This window comes from Haliotis cracherodii, unplaced genomic scaffold (assembly GCF_022045235.1).
Source record: "Haliotis cracherodii isolate W230 unplaced genomic scaffold, xgHalCrac1.p SCAF_5, whole genome shotgun sequence".
NCBI classification, from domain to species: domain Eukaryota; kingdom Metazoa; phylum Mollusca; class Gastropoda; order Lepetellida; family Haliotidae; genus Haliotis; species Haliotis cracherodii.
This window is the reverse complement of record NW_027266308.1, coordinates 30363813-30382571: the sequence shown is the minus strand read 5'-3', so window position 1 is coordinate 30382571 and position 18759 is coordinate 30363813. Positions and strand designations below refer to the sequence as shown.

At 40.1% G+C, this 18759-nt stretch overlaps 1 protein-coding gene across 1 annotated transcript; it reads left to right on the top strand.

Annotated features, from left to right (window-relative positions):
- The first annotated feature begins 3333 nt into the window (after positions 1-3333).
- Positions 3334-17862, top strand: LOC139442825 (centrosomal protein kizuna-like). The gene is made up of 15 exons (XM_071223721.1): positions 3334-3407; positions 4721-4783; positions 5343-5505; positions 5958-6035; positions 6624-7242; positions 7699-7891; positions 8505-8654; positions 9473-9640; positions 10118-10268; positions 10747-10888; positions 11751-11852; positions 12321-12468; positions 14725-14856; positions 16025-16071; positions 17290-17862. Exons 1-15 carry the CDS (start codon positions 3346-3348, stop codon positions 17403-17405), a joined length of 2334 nt encoding a protein of 777 aa, XP_071079822.1. The 5' UTR covers positions 3334-3345; the 3' UTR covers positions 17406-17862.
- The last annotated feature ends 897 nt before the right edge of the window (positions 17863-18759 follow it).

Here is an 18759-nt window from a genome sequence, read left to right as displayed (position 1 = left end):
GCACACACTCGCACGCACGCACGCACGCACGCACGCACACACACCACCATCGCCACCCTCTCAACCATACACCTTGAAACTGGAAGGAGTATCGCTTAGAGTGAATCATGTTTAGCGAGCACTGTTATATAGACTACTCTTACCATTTAAGTAACAAATATGACATTTCCAGAGCCTTGAAATATTATTGATGCGCTGGAGCATACTTTACACTTGACTTTGAGTACACCCAAGATCCTTCTACCTCACTTAAAGCTGGGAAAACGAAACTGACAGACTGGTTACAGTAATCCTATTGACACAGAACAGACATGTATATGTTTGTTTTAACGTATATAACATTTACATTGACTTTAAGTCAAACTATCCGGTGTGTGATTACAAGCTGTTCACGGGGTAATAGAAGAGAACAAACCCCCGACATGTTTATTTTCTGTGTAATGCATAACGTTTTAACAGAGATTGTTTGGTTTTCCTGTAATATATGCGATGAGAGAAGGAATAGCGTAGATAAACATGGCACAGTGAACCAGTTCGTGTGCCACTGGATTGAAAAATCCGTTTTCAACTAAAGGGAAGTAACTATTGAAACTGGATTAAGGTAGTCTAAAATACATAAACTAGAGTTGGATATTTCAGGTTCGAGTCATGATTGCAATGACATACATATGTATAAATATTTTTTTATTTAACTTAATGTACAAAGTGAAAACAAATGCAAGTAGAATGTACTTGTTAACGAAACATATAACGCGAGTTCATGAACTGCATAGGACGTATACACGGAACGACAGGATGTCAATATGTTCATATTTGTTTTGTTTTGTTTGTTTTGTTATTTAACGCCACACTCAGCAATATTCCAGCTATATGAGGGCGGTCTGTAAATAATCGAGTCTGGCACAGACAATCCAGTGACTAACATCATGAGCATCGATCCACGCAATTGGGACATGATGACATGCATCAACCAAATCAGCGCGCCTGACCACCCGATTCCGTTAGTCGCCTCTTACGACAAGCATAGTCGCCTTTAGACCTATTCTACCCCGGATCTTCACGTGTCTCAATGTTCATAAGTCATGCTACGACACCTGATATAACGCAGGTTTGTGCATTTGTAAATTACAAAAGTTTAATCTAAGATAATGCATTTGCAATTTTCATTTTCGAACCTGATGTTTCTCTCCTGCCGTTATGACCCAGAGCAATAATGGATCCATGTTGCAATGACATGCATGGAAGAGTTGTCTCCCTTTATTATCATCACATCCAGATCTGCTTACATCTGTTTTCTGGATGATAAAACAGGTCCTTTGACATGTGATTTATAGACAAATCTACAAATCAATGTTAGTTATCAATCACAATCGATGATTTTCTAAATGATGAATTCAAACCGATTTACAGCACATCCAGACACCTTATAATCCCATCTCCATCTTCACTTAAATCTTAAAGAACTATGTTCCATTTTCAGTTGCCAATTTCCAGCCTAGGAGTATTTTCATTGTGTTGAAACCGCCTCCGTGGTCTACATGCACGTCGCTATATAAGTGCAATAATCTTGGACGCGACGTTAAACCCAATTTCACCTCACTTCATTGTGTTGAAATGTGAGTTTGTATTAAATTTAAAGCTGCGCATGCGTTTTAACTTCAGGCAGGCAGGGAGTATCACACCGTTACGTAATCAAACAGTCGCGTGAAGATCCGGGTTGGTTAGAACCTGTGCTTGTCGTGAGAGGCGAATAACGGGATCGGGTGTCAGACTCACTGACTCGGTTGATGCATGTCATAATATCCCAGTTGGATGGATCGATGCTGATGATGTCAATCACTAGATTGTCTGGACCAGACACGATTCTTTACAGACCGCTGTCATATAGCTGGAATATTGCTGATTACGGCGTTAAACAACAAACAAACAAAACAAATAAATATATAACAAGTGAAATAGATTAAACATAAACGTATATACAGTAACAACCCACACCATACGGAGTTACGAGGGACTGATAAACAAAACTACATATATATTTGATAAAAATGTACATGCCTATGTATACGTAATAAATTAAAAGAAAACTAGTAACAAACAGTAAAAAAATTATAAAGCCCATGTTATGTTACATCAGAACGTTGTTTTAAATACCATGTCAGGTTTTGGCAGCTGTAACAATCTTAACTGGATAGTATAAAATCTACTTTCTAAGCATCAATAAAATAATATTAATCATAACATATGAAACTACATCGAGAAGGAGGTAAAACCTGCAATTTTCAGTTCGTGGACAATGTAAAAAACGTGTCTTTCGTCTTATAATTACACATTTACAGAACGTCACATCGGCAATGTTTCAGTTATGACTTTACGAACAACCTTTCCTTCCCCACCGAACTTCGGTAATAACATATATAAGCCCAAAGTAGATCGATGTGGGAATTAAAGTAAATCTTTATTTCTTTTTACACTACAAGTCATATTTTTAAGGCATCACCTTATAATGACCTCCTTTTTTTTTTAGCTTAACAAAATCTGTTAAAGCTGGCACAAAAAGCGGATTCGATTCCACAGGTAAGTAAATTATGTTTTTTTATTATTTTTTTATCAAAGTTTCGTGAATTCTACTTGCAATTCAAAAGTACCCTAAGTGACACGAAATCTTCATTCCGATTTTCCCTGGGTAGGTATACATTATTACATAGATGGTAATATGATCTTGTAGATAGTGATGTTCTTTCGTAAACAATGTCGCCGTTGTGACTTTAAAAACAGTTATAATAATTATGCTGACCAAATTGTTGTCAATTTTCAAAATTCTGATACCTTGTTGCTTTTAAAAAGCAACTTAGTGCATGTTTTGATTCTTATTTAGCATGAGTAATGCGTGGTTAAGATTTTTTTCTGGAATTGAAACACGATGCTTATATTATTATTCTGTCATGGTAAATTTAATAACTGTATTATATGATTGGGATAGAAACCTTTATACATCATCTCGGTTATTCATATGCCATTCAAAAAATATGGAGAATATTCTATCAATTTGACATGATAATGTTAAAATTATGTGTTATTTGTATCAAAAAAATAAATCTGTTTGTGAATAATGCACTTTTGAAATAGCTATCTACGAACGAGCAATTTAGTGTAATATGGCGCATTTCCTGCCATCATTAAAGCCATGAATTGTTTGAAGAACTCGCTTATTCATGTTCTCCAGCTTCTTAATGCACGTCGAAAACATGTTATTATTGCCTGTGCTTTTTCCGTAAAAGAAATCGGTCATATAATAACATTAACCAAGGGCACTTAACTCCGTAGCAACAATTTTGTTTCAAAATGGCGTCTAATGTTGAATATTACGAAAAGCAGAAAGAATTACAAGATAAAATAAATAAGAGGTACACATTTCCTTATGATTTTTTTCAGATATAGAGTGTAGACGTATTTCAAACAATATGCAAACATAATATTATGTCGACAGTCTTTAATAGTTCGAATTCGATATAAGATACGTGATTTGCAGGTGCTTGTCAAGTTGAGAGTTGAGTCCCAATCAGCCGATAGTCGAATAGATTTGTGTCGTCTACAGACAGGTGCAGCGTTTCAGATTTGTTAATTTTCTAGACCATTGACTGACTGTCACCCGAAATGCCCTTAAGATAATTTGCGGATTTGGTAATGACAAAGAAGAATAAATGTTATAGAAAATGATGAAAATGTTCTCAGTCCTATTCCTAATCCCATTTGTCTCCAGCACAATCCCAGATATATTGACATTTCTGCATTAAGACTTCCTGTTGCCCTCCTCGCCGACATGCTTCAATTTATAGTTTTATTTTGTACACAAACTGATTTGTTATCCTGATTTGTCAGCACTCCATGACGTATTTGGTAGACTTCTTGGTTTCACATATGACACACATGCTTCAACATGTTCAATCAACATGACGAATAAAATATGGTCGCATATTTGTTGTGCATGTAATTTTATGCATCATTTTCACCATCATAATATTATTGTAATTTTGTAATTCTTATCCGAATAACCCTGTGGGAATTCTGAGACAGACTAGGTACCATTCAACCTATGCAGGTCATAAGAGGAGACCGAATGGATTGGCTGGTCAGATTTGGTGACTTGGTTGATAGTGTGTCATCTACTCCAATCGAGTGGATTGTTGTTCACAATGTTAATCACTTAATTGCCTGGTTCAATTTCGATTATTACAGGCTGTCGTTATTTAGGTGGAATATTGCTGAGAGCAGCATTAAACAACAACAAGCAAACATATCTAAGTAATATTAATAAGGGAAGAGTACCCGGTATGTTCATGTAAGTTCATTACGGATATCAATACCATCTGTGTTATTAAGGCTGATAAATCATAGCTGTGTACTGCTCCACTTTTACTACATCTGCCTGTCACTTATACATTGCTACGATTCACTCACAATAACATTCAAGTCCGGTGTTGATTTTTCATCAGCCTTCACAACCTTTGTCAGAGGGCTTGTTACAGAATATTGTCGAATTGATAATAACCCCTAGCTACAAAATGTTTATCTTTAACTACACCACATATTTTGATTGGAAATATATTTTGCCTAAAGTTAGGATCCTGTCAGCATGAAACGGTCAAGTTAAGTGCAACAGCTGCTGTTGATGTGTATCCAGATGCATTACTGAATAGGAATCATATTTTGTTTTCAGTGAGCAAGAGAGGCTTAGGTTGGACCAACAGTTGAAAGCATATTTTCAGTCTGACCAGAGATTGTGAGTAGTGGCATGAAGATGTATTAGTATACATGATATGAGGCTTTTGATTACTTGGCATGCAAAAGCAGACATTCTTTGTAAACATGGTGAAATCAAAATAATTTTGTTGGAAATGTCCACGTTATTTTTTTGCATGGTTGGTAATTTTGTACCAAATCATATATTGACAGAGAAAGGGTATTATTCAAACCATATACATGATAGAAGCTGCTTAAGTATTTTTTAGTTATGAAAGTCCCCCTTGTGCATGTTGTGGTCAAATGATCCAAAACAATTTTTCCATAAATATTTGTTATGGGGAGTTCCCTGAGCATGCTGAGTTTGTGTGTTTGTAAACACTGTGATCAGTGGATTGTTGGGTCCAGATTCAAGAATGGATAGGCCTCCATCATTGGTGGAATATTGATATGCAATGATGTGTGCAGCATTAAATATGCAAAAAAAAAGCAAAACAACAACCCTGTTTTCTTGAGAATCCTTTGGTTCAAAATTTGAAAGAAAATGAGGTCAGCTTTTGCCTGTAGTGTTTGACATATCATGGCTTGTGTTTCAATAGAGGCAAGCTGAAGGCTGTACGGCTACATAACTATTGGAAGAAGATCTGTGAGGATGAACGCCGTAGCAAGCAGAGGAATGAACAGATCCGCCGAGAGTTTGAGAGGATCGATACACACATGGCCTCCCTTGGCTCCCGGACAGAGAAGCTCAGAATATTAAAGGTTCACAAGTTTTCAAGTCAAATAAAAAAATTTAGAACTAATTAATAATAATTATACCTACTTTTGTACAATCAAATTTTGGTGACACTGTTTTCATTATTTTCATCAGAACTATTACTATTTATCTACCATGCCTGGTATACCATGAAGCTTTAGTGAAGCTTGTTAAGTTATCCTATATATTATTATCAAATCAAAAGGGTGTCCGTAAGTAGCTTTCTTCACGTCTTCCAAGGAACAACATTTCAAAATTCTGCGAGGGAGGGACAGACTAGAGGGAGCCTGGATTCTTGAAGACAGGATATGTTTTCAATGACTGATTGAAGAAGACTTCAAGACAGATTTAAATCCTCTTTCTTCCTCTCCGTCCCCAAGGTTAATCCCCAGTCCAGGATGGAATATTGCTTACTGCAGCATTCTTGTGAGATTCTGTTTTGTTATTTCATTGACAGAAAGAGTATGAGGATTACATAGAGAGGACCTACCCCCAGTGGAGGGAGCTCTGTCAGGCCAAGATGGAAGGGCCAAAGGTACGCAGATAGATAGTTATATATATTGTGTTATATAACAGTTTCGACAGACGTAGACTCATGATTCTTTTGGAAGAAAATCAAACAACTGGCCTATTGTTTTGTTATCCTTGACTGTTGAGAAAAACACTGATGTAAAACGATGGAATGCTAACATTCAGTATTTTGTATGCCATTATCATGATTATGTAGGCAATGTAGCTTAGTTAACAATGTTTGTTACTTTCATAATGTTCATTATCATATTATATTTAAAAACGAAGGGGTCTGTTGGTAACACTATTTCAACATCTGAGGATAAGAGGTGAAAAATTACTGAATTATATTTCTGTAACTGTTCTTTTGAAAGAAAATGCTTGTTGCTAAAGAAATACTCTTTCACTCAGAATTCCAGTAGGTGGTTTGAGCATGCTTCAAATTACAGTTTTAACAAATGGAAGTAAAAAGACAGGCCTAAGCTAAACAGTCCATGGCCCAGTTTCATAAAGTGATCCTTGTGATAGCGTGATTGTAACTACAATGCTTGAATGTTGTGGAACAGGATCCTGTTTCTCAATCTAAGATTTACAGTTTTTAATTTGTGTTCAGCCTGATGCCACTGTGTCTGATGGTCAGATTGGCAGCCCTCGCAAGGAGACAGACCCAATAGCTGAGAAAGTAAAGCTGCAGATGTCACAGATCGTCAACAATAAATCCCCAACTAAGCCCCCCAGCAACATCATGAACATCCGGGCCGTGGGAGCATCCCATCCAGCTTCTACAAGTGCTGCTCCTGTGACGACCCACCAACAGCCTCACACAACCTCCCACCAAACATACCCTGGGTCACAACTTGCATCATCAGTCAATCAGCAGAGCTACGGAGGGACACAGCCTGCTTCATCTACCCCCCAGCACTCTTTACCATCAGCTCAGCCGGTCACAGATTCTCATCACACATACATGAACACTCAGCCAGCACAGGCCACACAGATCCAGCCTCCAGAAGCTTTTGCTAATCCATCGTCTGGTCATGTTGCTGACACATCTGCAGAGCGGGACAGCGACATGGTGGGTAAGGGGATCCAGTCTGAGACACCCCGTGATGTGAGCAGGGTGTCAAATACTCTCTCAGACACACCCCGTGACAGGAGTGAAGATGGTGGACCATTGCCGGTACAGAACATTAGTATACAGAAAAAGGTGGCAAGCCCTGCACAGGGGGCAGGTAAGACAGGTGATAAATCGAGATAAGAATATCATTGTCATGATATATTATAATAAAGAGCTTGCTGGAAGTAATAGAAAAAATGAAATTGGAAATGATGTACTGTATTCGAGGTAATAAGCGCCCAGGCCGCTCTCAAAATTAGAAATAGGGGGCTCTTATTAGAATATTATTTTGGTGGAAAAAAAACAGGGTTGAAATTTCGCGGTTTATGCTGACGGTCTGAATTGTTTATATACGACAGATATATTTGTCCAGAATTTAATTGCCCATAATTAAGGGTGCATATAACACACGAGTGCATATTATACATGAATAAATAAGTCTTGTGTACATTGATCAATCGGAAGGGATGCTAATTGGGATTGTTCACTAGCCAATATATTAGCAAATATCGCAGTGGGCGCTTATTACGTCGAATATGGTATGTCATTTCTAAATCTTATTCCTTTTCAGTTTCAGCCATGCAGCCTGAAGTTGATGAAGATGATGTGGACTTTGGCAGTGATGTTGACCTCCCACTGAGTGATACTCAGGGTCAGGCACCTGTACAACTAAGGGAGAGAACTGTGTCAGGGGGAGATGATTCTGTCTCCGCGTCAAAGCCTTTTGCTAGAGGATCCAGTTTTCACTCATCAAAACGATGGAGGTATGAGATTAATGACAGTCATAGTGGTATGATATATTCATGATTATGGCTGTGTATTTTGGGAATCATGAGTAATCTGTACCTTCTGTTGAACGAGTATGGACATGTATGTATTCATGATTGATCTCTACCTGTTGTTTAGCAAGTTGGCTCTGTGTGTAGTATTCATACTTGATCTCTTCTTGTTGTTTAGCGAGTTGGCTCTGTGTGTATGTATTCATACTTGATCTCTACATGTTGTTCAGCGAGTATGGCTCTTAGTGTGTGTATTCATGATTGATCTCTACTTGTTGTTTAGCGAGTTGGCTCTGTGTGTATGTATTCATACTTGATCTCTACATGTTGTTCAGCGAGTATGGCTCTTAGTGTGTGTATTCATGATTGATCTCTACTTGTTGTTTAGCGAGTTGTCTCTGTGTGTATGTATTCATACTTGATCTCTACATGTTGTTCAGCGAGTATGGCTCTTAGTGTGTGTATTCATGATTGATCTCTACTTGTTGTTTAGCGAGTTGTCTCTGTGTGTATGTATTCATACATGATCTCTACATGTTGTTCAGCGAGTATGGCTCTTAGTGTGTATATTCATGATTGATCTCTACTTGTTGTTTAGCGAGTATGGCTGTGTGAAGCCAGAACTGACATTGGAGGGAATGCTGTTCCTACTTAAAGTTGTGCAGGAGGATTTCCCCCAAGCCTTTGCTACAGACGGCTACTACAGATCCTACAGACCAGACTCTTCTGCCAGGTTGGAGATCATACAGTGAGTGCACCGACATACATCTTCTCTCTCGCCACTTGTTTCACAGGGTCGGTCGGGTGGTTAAAGTGTTCGCTCGTCACGCCGAAAACCCGGGTTCGATTCCCAACATGGGTACAATGTGTGAAGCCCATTTCTGGCATCCCCGCCGTGATATTGAGGGAATAATGCTAAAATAAAACCAAACTCACTCACTCACTCACTTGTTTCACATGGTGATACAGGATTATCACCTACACTTGATAGTGAAAGTATACTTAGAACTGTGAAGTTCACAAAGGGCGTATATATCAGCAGTGTAACGGTTGATGGAACAATCGATATTAGCCATTTTTATTAGGCTCTATTTCCACACCACACAGGGGCATGCTCAAAGCACAATACTATTATTACCCCAGTCAGTGGATCAGTGTGAACTTTCATTCTCAACTCCCTAGGGAGTACACAACCCAAACAGCCTGTGAGGTGCTAGAAGTTTAACTGTCACATTACCATCTTTTCCTACTGGGTACCCATTAAAAGCTGGGTGAACAGAGGCATATTCGAACAGTCACTTGCTTAAGGAGACACTGCATGTGCTACATGTGCTTCAGTGTGAGGCAGGACGGAAGCCCTAGAAACTCTCAGGAGTCCAGCGGTCACCCATAATTACTCTCTGTGACCAACATTGCTTAACTTTGCCAGATTTGTGACCTATGGGCTGTGCCACCACAAATGCCATCACTACTTACATGAGGCACTCATACCTGATTTCTTTGTACTGAAATGCTTTATTTAAGAGTTTCTGAAATGTCCTTCATTCTGTGTATGTGATGTTTCAGGAAAGCCAACAGCAAGAGTGACCTGGAGACGTTTGATCTGAATCAAGTGAGCATGCTGGTGCTGGAGCAGATGATCCTGGTGGTGATGAGTCTGAAGGATGGCTACTTGTTGTCTGACAGTCTTCTGGACCAGGCCGAGAACACTGCTCTCTCACAGCACGCCATCAAGTCAGTGCTAGTGTTAATTAAACACACAACTCTTTACAGATCATATTATAGGCCTCATTGTTTTGATTGTGCATTGGTTTGTTGTTAGACGCTGCACTCAGCAATAGTCTAGCTATATGATGGCGGTCTGTAAATAATTGAGTCTCGGCCATACAATCAAGTGATTGACATTATGAGATTCGATTTGTCAGAATAATAATCTTCAAATACTTAAAAATGTAGTAGCTTTTTGTTTCAAGATATTTGCCTCCAAATTATTTTTTACATGCAGGCTGGAAAGTGACAAGCACATCTATAATAAAAATAATGAAAATGTTATGCTTGTTGTAAGAGGTGACAAATGGGATCAGGTGGTCAGGCTTGCTGACTTGGTTTATGCACGTCATCATATCCCAATTGTTTAGATTGTGGTGAATGATTCAACTTTATTGTCATGATGTTACTATCCGATATGAGAGTATTGGGCACCCATTGTAGGCAGCAGTTATCTCCTGATGGGCAGACATTGTGGGATGGCTTGTTCAACCACTTCTCCCTGCTTCTGCAATACAAGGTGATGGAGCCAAAGGAAATTGCAGCTATTTTTGTGCCCTGCATCGTGGAGGATGGGTCACTAAAACAAAAGAAGGTTAGTACAAGTTGTACAAGTTTTTCATTGATATATATCAAGTACACCATGGACACTCACTTCCAAGTTGGTTTAGAATTCAAGGCCACTGGCTCATTGACCTCTACTAAAATCAAATGGCTCTCTATTTCCAAGCTATACCTTGTCCAGACTGTTGGTCACTTCGTCAAGCTCTGCTTAGGTGACTGCAAACTTCACTGTACTGAAATTCAGCTCTGGAAACATTTTCCTAACATCCCACCATAAGCATCATCACAAGAATTTGTCTTCTTTCCTTCTTGACTGGTCACAGGCTTATTCACAAATTAATGTCTTTGGCTTCACCTGCAACAAGAAAGTACAGCGCAAAGGCATTGGAACTAGTGGTGCCAGGGTTAAAAAAGAGGGGTCCCTTGGTTCTTAGCTACAGTGTTATATCAATATTACCAAATGAAAGCTGGCAGAGCTGAGTGGTAAAGGAACAACGTGTCTCGTGCAGGCCTACCAGTTGGTTACCCGACTACTGACGGGGATGAGTGGGGATGAGACGGATGATGCCTCTTCCCTGGCCTCGCCGGTACGCCAACCCGCGCCCCACACACCCAAGGCTGATGTCAACAGTGGCACGTATGATGGCAAGGGTGAGTGAGTTCCTCAGTTGTTGAGAGTGGGTGGGTTGTTGAGTGAGTGAGGGATGGAGATTGCTTTTGCTTCTGTTAGCTGTATTACTATCTCACAATCTCATTAAAGTCAGGTCTTAGTTCTCGCTACCGCTAAACAAAGATCTGAGGACATCCCATTGCGGGTCATGGCAGAACGACCTTTCATCTGACCAATCAGAGCTATCGCTTATCAGATCATGAAAGTGACAGTTGGAATGTGATTTTTGATCGTGCAACCTCGAAAAAAACTCACAGGGTATTCCAAACGACAGTTATGGGCTTTATGTCTGTATTCATACAATCTAGACCATCTATTAGCCATTCCAGAATGTTCTTTTGTTCAGTTTTTAATGTTTTAATCAAGTATATGTCAAAATATGTTTCAAAGCATAGTCGCCAGTTTAAAACTCGTGCTGTAAAGCTCGATTAAGCTGCCTTCTGACTGGCTCTTGTTAGTCATTCCATTGGTCGGTTAAAGTTCACGAAAGGTTGGTCTGACGTCACCTATAATGGGATGTCCTCAGATCTTTGTTTAGCGAGAACTAAGATCTGATTTTAATTGACTATCTCATGGCTGTCTTGTTTCAGGTAGACTTCATGAGCTAAATACATCTAGTCAGCAATTCAGTTCTGACTATATATTAACGTATCTTTGCGGCATTTGCACAGATTTGAGAAAGGGCTTTTATTTTGAGTCCAAACAATAAAGAAAATGGCCAAGCACTTTGAAAATGGCACCATGGTTTGAAAAAAAATCATAGATTGTGATGTGAAATATATAATTATTTATCTGTGTTGTTACGACCAGTGTTTTGATCACTTCTTTGCCTCTCTCATTTAGTTCCACCACTGAAGTTTGGCAGCCTGCTGGAGAAACCCCTCACAGATGACGAGTCCACCAGCTTCTTCAGTAGTGCACCGCGAGAGAAAATGCCGCTAAATGGTAACTATGGGAGTAGATATCATGGACAGATTACCACTGAAGTGTCTTGGAGATGAATTCTTCTGTCTAATTGTAAAAACTCCATTAGGATTACTGGGTTAGACCTATGCTTGTCATAATGATCGGGTAGTCAGGCTCACTGACATGGTTGATTGCGTGTCCTTGTAACCCTATGATGTGGGACGTTGCTTATAATATCAATCAGTTGATCACTCTGCGACTCAAGCCAGTAGACCGAAGCCTGCGTTTAGTAAAATTCTGTTCAGTCTAGTAAGCTCAGAAATATTAGTCCATATAATAACATTAAAATTGGCTGAAATGATGCTAGGAGCTAAGTTTCGGCTAGTAGCCTCAAAAGTGTTTTGATACAGACTGTTGGATTGTCTGGTCCAGACTTGATTAGGTACAGGCTGTAATAGTGTACCTTAGAGCTGCCCAGTTCTGTGATGGTTTGTGTTGCTCCTCCAGAAACTGATGCCTACAAGAACATGTTGAGTGGAACAATAAACAGCCAGCGCAGCAGACCCCTGGAGGAGGAGGAAGAGGAGGATACAGATGATGATGTCGAGAAACAGTTTGCCTCTGTGTTGTCTCCCCGCACTCCAGCAAGCAACAGGTAGGAGGAGTGGGGCGGAGAAGGGGAGGGTAGAGGAGAAATGGGTGATGAAGTATTGGAGAATAGGAAGGGGGAAAGGGAGATAGAAAAAGGGTGCACAATGATGTTGATGTTGATATACTGTTGTGATGATGTCTTGTTCCCCCACACTTGAGACAGCAACAGACAGGAGGATGTGGGGGTCTGGTTATGATGGGGGCGAAACTGTTAGCCACAGTGTTGTGCGGTGCCCTCCCGTTAGTAATAGGTGCGTGAAGGGGGACACTGATCATGTCGAGGAACAATTTTCCTCGGTCTTGTCCCTCCGCACTCCTGCTAGTAATAGGTGATAATTTTCACAAACAGTTTGCCATGGTCTTGTACCATACCTCTAGCAAGCCACATGTGGAAGGAGGGAATGGGAGAGGAGGTGTAGGAAACATAGGAGGTAGGTACACATGATGATATTCAGAAACAGTTTGCCATGGTCTTGTACCATACCTCTAGCAAGCCACATGTGGAAGGAGGGAATGGGAGAGGAGGTGTAGGAAACATAGGAGGTAGGTACACATGATGATATTCAGAAACAGTTTACCTCAATCTGTTCCCTGTGCATTCCTGCTAGCAGCAGGTGGGAAGATGAGGAAGGATATGGGAGAGGGGGCACAGATGATGATGTGGAGGAAACATTTGCTGTAGTCTTGTCACCCCAAATTCCCTGCTAGCAACAGGTATAGGGTGAATACCCTGGAGGAGGGGGAATGGCAGGGAGGAGGGGGTGAGGGGGCATGGATGATGATGTGGAGGAAACATTTTCTGTAGTCTTGTCACCCCAAATTCCTCGCTAGCAACAGGTATAGGGTGAATACCCTGGAGGAGGGGGAATGGCAGGAAGGATGGGGTGAGGGGGCACGAATGATGATGTAGAGAACAGGAGAGGAATGGGATTGATAAGCAATACTGTGGAAAAAATATTGCCTCAATGGTCAAGTAACTGCTGGAATTCTATGAAAAGTTAAATTCATATGTAATAGCAATCTTGTTGTGCACACCATTTCCAGTTGTGTAAAGATGCTCTGTTGCCTACTGTTTGACTCAAATAAGACACATCTGGAAGCATGGTAAGTGGAACATAAGAATAAGTGGGGATGCAGAATGTTTTACATTGATTCATGGTTACTGTCAGATTTTGATACCATATTAGGTTGTTGATGTTTCCAAATAGTTCATCTCTGATCAAAACTGACAGATTTATGATACACTGTGAGTTATTTTGGTCTTATCATTATTTGTAGCTTGGTTTAGCTCAGGTTAGTGTTTTAATGTCCGTAAACATTGTTAATCAGTAGGTAGTGTAGTGAAAGTAGTATTCTAGATCTCTTCTGTGGGAAAACAGGAAAATATCTGTGATGAACCAACACTGTAATGTGAGCTCAGTAGTATAAGGTGCTGCAATATGCTGTGCAGAGTTTTGTCCCTTAACTGTGCCAGGATCTGCTTTTGAGTTTCCTGAATTTTTGACAGAAGCATACTTGTGCTTGTGGTGAATTTGTATCACCTGCATCACTTTGGGCTTCCTCCCACATAAGCTGACAAGCTGCAATATACCGTATTTCCTCTAATCAATGCTAATCAGGATCCTTCGAAGAAGCTTCCATATGGGTTATAGGGGCCTGGTGGTAATTAGAGACTAGGTGTTTGATATTTTAACTTCAGTGTTGCATAAACTACAGTCACTAATCAATTGACATACAATAGAAGGTAACTTCTTGATACAGAATTTATTTTAAGATTGAGAGTGAGAGTGAATATAGTAGTATAAAATTGCAACAAAAACACTTTGTGTGGGGTGTTAACAAGAGAACTTCAAAACTGATATCATGCCTGAAAAATTCTAACATACCCAGTGCTTATTAGAGACCTTGTGCTTATTAAAGACCGAGCAGTTGATGAGTTGTACGATGCTTCATACCCAGTGCTTGTTGGAGGCCTGTGCCTATCAGAACCGGTGCTTATTTAAAGAGAAAATATGGACGCTGAAATACTGTTTTACCAACTCCGTCATTTAGATTATTAGTCACTGATTCTTCTCTCTATATATCTTATGTTTATTTTTACATCACAGCTGCTAGGTAAATATGAGTTATTTTTCATCTTGTTGCTACTGTCTGAGTAGACATGCTAGGCATTCTTCCATCTTTTATCACACAGAGTGTTTACACCAGGTAAGGTATGTGATGGAGGTCAGATCATGTCAAACCAACCTCAACCTTTCAGCATCCCAGAGGCAATGGCAAACTTTGACACACAAAGTAAGCCGCCCCAGATCGAAGATGACGACTTGTCGGAGATGAGCAGCCCTACAGCAGCAAATAGTCCTGTGTATGTCCCAACAGCAATACAGCCGAGGTACCCGTCACACTGCTGTTGTCATGCTGCATGTTTCTACTGGTGTCACAGCGCTGTTGTCTGGCTTTTAGCTAATACTGCGTCATACAGCTTTGATCAGTGCTGACAGTAATGCTCTGCTGTTGTTGATGGTGCTGTTGTGTGTACTGAAGTAACAACTGATGTCAGTGCTGATCTATAGTAGCTATGGCTGTTGAATTTGACTACTACTATTTGCATGTATGTCAGATCTAACATGGCAGCAGGTTTCATGTTGGCTTACTGCTAACTTTTTTGTTGTCCTTGTTTGTATTCTGAAATGTATAAATCAGAATTTTGCTCCTTTCCATCGCTGTTCAATGTTAACCTTGCATGTTTTGTTTTCTGACTTAACATTTTGCCTAATCACTTAATGTTTTTTGTGTGAAACCATAAAATTAGGCCAGACCAAGTAAATTTCTCGTTTTGTGTATATTTATTGGTCATTATGCCCAGGGGTAAAAAAAAAATAAACATGATAAATTCAGGGTTGTTTTGAGGGTAATTTCCTGAAAAACAATTTTAAATAATGATTTCAGCAAGAGAACGGTATTTATTCTTTTCTAAATTTTAACTTTTCAAAATTTGAATTAGACACAGCAGTAATTATTGTGAAACGAAAAGTGAATTGGTCTGGTGATGTAAGGAATGTTAATTGTATATTCATGTATATTGAATCACAAGCTGATATAATCATAATTATTAGATAACAAATTGTATTCATTTTGTTTAATCATTTCTTATGCATCATACACATTTCCTATGCATGATGCTTTCAGACATTTCGTTGCTTATGTTGTTTATCGATATAAAAAATTATACATAAGGCTCCGATGGTATATATAAGTAATTGTTAAAAAAACGACTCTGAGGTCTTGACCGAGCATGTAAAGCCTGTAAAGGAAAATTGCTGAGGGACAACTTTATGAACCAAAATAAAAGTCTGAAACATCATTTATCAACAATTTTATGTTTCAAACATACTGTCCTTGAACCTTAGGAAATGGATGTAAAAAATATACTTAGAGGAGATTCTTAAAAGCATTTTGGTTTATCAGCACCTCTTGCCTAATGGTTCACTCCTGCCTTTTTGGCACTGAGACATGTATGATATATATCTGTCAGCTCATTAGTGTTATTTCTGTTCCAGGTCAACAATGAACTCCACAGGTTCAAGCCAGCCACCCAAGAGAATAGGTACAGTAGCAACAGATGGATATTTGGGATAGATCCCAAGGGGGGTTCTGGGTAGAATAGGTACAGTAGCAACAGATTGATATTTAGGGTGGATCCCAAGGGGGTTCTGGGTAGAATAGGTACAGTAGCAACAGATGGATATTTACGGTGGATCCCAAGGGGATTCTGGGTAGAATAGGTACAGTAGCAACAGATGGATATTTAGGGTGGATCCCAAGGGGGGTTCTTGGTAGAATAGGTACAGTAGCAACAGATGGATATTTACGGTGGATCCCAAGGGGGTTCTGGGTAGAATAGGTACAGTAGCAACAGATGGATATTAACGGTGGATCCCAAGGGGATTCTGGGTAGAAAAGGTACAGTAGCAACAGATGGATATTTGGGATGGATCCCAAGGGGATTCTGGGTAGAATGGGTACACTAGAACAGATAGGGAGTCTGGGGTGGATCCCAAGGGGGGTCCTGGTTAGAATAGGTACAGTAGCAGCAGATGGGTAGTCTGGAGTGGATCCCAAGCGGGTTTCAGGTTAGAATAGGTATAGTAGCAGCAGATTGGTAGTCTGTGGTGGATCCCAAGTGGGTTCTAGGTTAGAATAGGTAAAGTAGCAGCAGATGGGTAGTTTGGTTTGGATCCTAAGGGGCTTCCAGGTTAGAATAGGTACAGTAGCAACATATGGGTAGTCTTGGGTGGATCCCAAGGGGGGTCCAGGTTAGAATAGGTGCAGTAGCAGCAGATTGGTAGTCTGGGGTGGATCCCAAGGGGGTTCCGGATTAGAATAGGTACAGTAGCAACAGATTGATATTTACGGTGGAAATCCAAGGGGGTTCTGGGTAGAATAGGTACAGTAGCAACAGATGGGTAGTCTGGGGTGGATCCCAAGGGGGTTCCAGATTAGAATAGGTACAGTAGCAACAGATGGATATTTAGGGTGGATCCCAAGGGGGTTCTGGGTAGAATAGGTACAGTAGCAACAGATGGATATTTACGGTGGATCCCAAGGGGGAGGTTAGAATAGGTACAGTAGCAACAGATGGAGCGGCTGGGGGTGGATCCAAAGGGGATTCTGGGTTGGAATAGGTGCTCTAATGTATGTTTTAAGAGACACAATATGACCGGTTGGTCAGACTCGGTGACTTCATCTATTTGCCCCAGCCCTAACAAACTGCTGCTAACAAACCCTTTTTACTAAAACATAAGTATTATTTTATTTTTTTCAGCGGGAATAAAGATCAGCTCTGACCTTGACACAGATTCTGAGCTTGATGTTCTAGCAGCCAGCAAGAAACGACAGAATTCGGAGGAACAGGAGGATGACTTCGACTTCTATGGCTGATCTTTGTGGAGTCACCTGTTCACCCAGATCACATATATCAGTATAGCTCTAGTCTATTCTTCTTGATTAGTTGGTGCATTTAGTCCATACATCTCAAGTACGTTGTTAAATGTTTGCGTCTCATCAGCACACATTAAAATGCCACAGAAACCTGAAAATTCAGTAAGCACTGGATTCGCTGTGTCGTCTTTGAGTCCCAGTCATTGCTGGATGTGTCTTATAGTTAGCCAAGGCTCATTCCACATGTTGTGTAGTCCCAAAACAAGGCATAAATTTTCATTGTAAATTTAGCACTAGTGCAGGCAGTTCAAATATGTTAGCTCTCCTTATTTCCACCTTTCTATGTGCTGATGTATAAAATATGTCCCATACATTAAAGATTGTTTGGGAACGGGTGGCCCAGTTGTCTAAGGTGCCGCGATTCACTGTGCAGAGTTGCGTCCCTTGGGCACGCCAGAAACATATGATTGAAGGTTCGAATCCCGGTACGCCCTGATTGTTTCTGGGTTTGTCAGCACCATACCCATGCTCATGGGTTTCACTGAAGTGGTAAACATCCGAGACCTGCATCACTTTGGGCTTTCCTCCCACATTAAGCTGACATGTTGTGATATAACTGGAATACATACAGAGCCTGCCTGTAGAAGATGGAAGGCAAAATGTGTGTGAACAACAGGACAGAATCCCTAATCTCATTACCGTCGAGACCTGCAGCTGTTTTGGTACAAGCTTTGTTTAACAGAAGACAAGATATCTTTATTTCAAGATCTGGTTTGTTTTGTGTGATACATTCAATAACATACAGCAATGTTTATTTCTTATGGTTTGTTTAGTGCGAAACATTCAATAAGATGTGTTTCAGTGGGACATAATTTGGTCACATGTTACTTTAGGTCTTCCCGCCTTAGGGTAACTCTCAATGGTTTCCTTTAAGATTGTGATACTTATGGCATGGCACAAGGTCTATCTACCACTATGGTTATTTGAGGGTCCATTGGTCTGAACATAAGGTACACGTTCAGTCAGTCCACATTAGATTTTTCAGTGCTGAATTACAGCAATTTTGAACATTTGTTTGTGTGGGTCCTAGTTTATCTAGCTGTCCTCATCACTGATCAGACTCCTTCAGATTCTTTCCCACATCAAATAGCTTCAGCCAGCAGTATAAGTCTTGTTCTACAAGAATGTTTTTTTCAATTGTTTCAAAAACTTCCATTGGGATTCCAGGTTAGAATAGGTCCTCAGCAACCGATGCTTATCTCCCCGTGGTGAATTAGGGTTGGAATAGGTCCCCAGTTGCATATGCTTGTCTCCCCATGGGGATTCCAGGTTAGAATAGGTCCCCAGCAACCGA

What these genes read in the sequence shown, in the direction of transcription:
- LOC139442825 (XM_071223721.1), top strand. Translation starts at nt 3,346, where the DNA reads ATGGCGTCTAATGTTGAATATTACGAAAAGCAGAAAGAATTACAAGAT. An exon ending in CCAAGATGGAAGGGCCAAAG is followed by an intron (nt 6,036 to 6,623) that starts GTACGCAGATAG and finishes ATTTGTGTTCAG; the next exon opens with CCTGATGCCACTGTGTCTGA. An exon ending in AAGCCCTGCACAGGGGGCAG is followed by an intron (nt 7,243 to 7,698) that starts GTAAGACAGGTG and finishes ATTCCTTTTCAG; the next exon opens with TTTCAGCCATGCAGCCTGAA.